A 2,537-nucleotide genomic window follows, 5' to 3' on the forward strand; every position below is an offset into this window, starting at 1 on the left:
TAATTGGAAGATAAATGATAAAAATTTTCTCTTATAAATTTGATAGCATTATATTGATTTAATTTAAAAAATATATATTTTGTTATTATTATTATTATTATTATTATTATTTTTGTTATTATTATTATTGATGTCTAATTAATTAAAAATTTGCACCGGTATATAACTAAGGAAAGACCTAACGACCTTGACTAAAAAAAGTCAAGAAAACAATTGAAAGACCCAACAAGCAGCCTTCCAAACAAACCCATGCAGACAGAAGAAATAAATATACAATCAAATTACAACACAGCTTACTGCCTGCCATCAGATAGAGAAAAACAACCATTCAAGAATCAGACACCAGGAATTCAACAGAGGCTTCACGACCACGAAGCCTGATGAAGATATCATTTAGAAGGATAAATGAGCCGTACATCCACCTAGCTTCTCTTCAAGCTCAACTTCATCTACCGTCCATATTACGGTAAGTAATATGAGATTTTTTTTAATGGAGGTTTCGTTTGAGATGATTTTTTTGCTGTTTTTTATAGCGTCTTTTAAAATTTTTGCACTAAAAAGTCACTTTAAGAAACAATAAAAAAGCTGTTCGCCATCCGTCCCGTGCATTTTACGCCCAGATTTCTTATTTCTTAACTGCATTCTGCAGCTTACTCCTTAGGCAACCAAAACCTCAGTTCAACAATAGTTAATAAATTAGGCACAAAGATAAACATATGGACCACTGTATATATAAAATACCTATAGACACACCGATCCCAAACAAAAATAATAATAATAATTGTTGCGTCACGTCATAAATTTTAATATCTTAGTTTTGTACGAAGAACCATCATGTATACAGATTAAAAGATAGGGTATAGTTCCTGCCCGTCGTTGGATTTTCGTTGGACTTCTATCTGACACTGAACTTTCGCCCGTCGTCGGACTTCTGCCAGTCGTCGGACTTCCACCCGACGTTGAACTTCCACCCGTCGTCAGACTTCTGTCCGTAGCCAGACTTTCGTCGGACTTCTACCCTCTATGGTTTTTCCTTCTTTGCAGGAGTTTTCCCTGTAAAAATCTTAGTGTCTCTTATAAATGTTACACAATCTCTTTTTATCTGTATGCATGTTGGATCTTCATACAAAACTAAAACATTAAAATTTATACTTCTCTACTATCGCGAATATTCCAGGATGCAACAATAACAATAATAATAATAAAACTGGATGAACCATTGCAATAATATTGACAAAATTTATTAAACATAACTCTTTTATGATCAATCAAGCTTATTCTATATACAGAAGATGCAGATATTTGCAAGCGGCATGCAGAAAGCTGAAAATAACTACGAGATAGATCAAAGCATCCCTCCCGCTCCTTCCTATCATTTAACTAATAACACTTATAAATAGCCATAACATAACCACTGAAAGAAGCACACACTTAATTAACCTCTCTGTTCTCTAACCAAAATGAACTTTCCTAGCAACACTGCTTCAGCAGCACTAGCCATATTACTAGTCTTTGCAAGCTTCAACCTCAGCTATGGCGTCCGCTACTCCCCACAACTTGACCAATGTAGCCCGATTGGCTATCTAAGCGGCACAGATGGCAACTGCAACACAGAGCATGAATCAGAATGTTGCAAGGCAGGAGAGACGTACCCCCAATACTACTGCTCACCACCAATCACTGACGAAACAAGTGCAACTTTGACAATCAATAGCTTCGCTGAAGGCGGAGATGGCGGAGGCCCGTCGGAATGCGACGGCAGCTATCACAGCGATGATGAGATGGTGGTGGCGCTTTCCACAGGATGGTATAATTATGGTAGCCGATGCTCGAAGACAATTAGGATTAATGGGAATGGAAATTCAGTGTTGGCTAAGGTTGTAGATGAATGTGACTCTATAAATGGCTGTGATGCTGGTCATGATTTCCAACCTCCATGCCACAACAACATTGTGGATGCTTCTCCAGCTGTTTGGAATGCTTTGGGAATGTCTGGAGATGATGTTGGTGAATATCAGATTACCTGGTCTGAGGCTTGAGCTTTGTACATAGATAGACAGGCGAAGAGCTAAGAATTAAGATGTCTTGGGCTGTTTAGGGGTATATAATTTATCTATAATTATTAGAATTAAGATGTTTTGGGATGTTGATTTGTGTCTTATGTATCTACTGTTATCAATAGTGGCTTGTTGTTTCTAATCGATGTTGAATCTCCCTGATTATGATCACTATGCAAAATAAAAAAGGACCCACATGCCCCTTAAATTTTGTCAATATTCTCATATCATTTAATATTTTCAGGAATGAGCGTTCATTTATTGTCCCCACCTAAAATTAAAATTAATTTATATGCCCCCTCCCACTTTTTTTTTGTATTTATTTTAATTTAATGATATATATATAAGTTAAAATAAATCATAAATATTGCTTCCTTCAGCGTAATTGCTTATTGATGTGCTTATTTGTGTTTGTCTTTTTTTTTTGGGTTATATTATATCAAACAATGTCGTTATTTTCATAGAAATTTGTTCGTCAAT

General features: G+C 35.8%; 1 protein-coding gene across 1 annotated transcript; it reads left to right on the forward strand.

Moving 5' to 3' along the window:
- The first annotated feature begins 380 nt into the window (after positions 1 to 380).
- LOC110106963 (putative ripening-related protein 1) lies at positions 381 to 2,199 on the forward strand. The gene is made up of 2 exons (XM_020837069.2): positions 381 to 466; positions 1,475 to 2,199. Exons 1-2 carry the CDS (start codon positions 381 to 383, stop codon positions 2,037 to 2,039), a joined length of 651 nt encoding a protein of 216 aa, XP_020692728.2. The 3' UTR covers positions 2,040 to 2,199.
- Positions 2,200 to 2,537: the final 338 nt, after the last annotated feature.

Source organism: Dendrobium catenatum, unplaced genomic scaffold, assembly GCF_001605985.2.
Source record: "Dendrobium catenatum unplaced genomic scaffold, ASM160598v2 original_scaffold_141863, whole genome shotgun sequence".
NCBI classification, from domain to species: Eukaryota; Viridiplantae; Streptophyta; class Magnoliopsida; order Asparagales; family Orchidaceae; genus Dendrobium; species Dendrobium catenatum.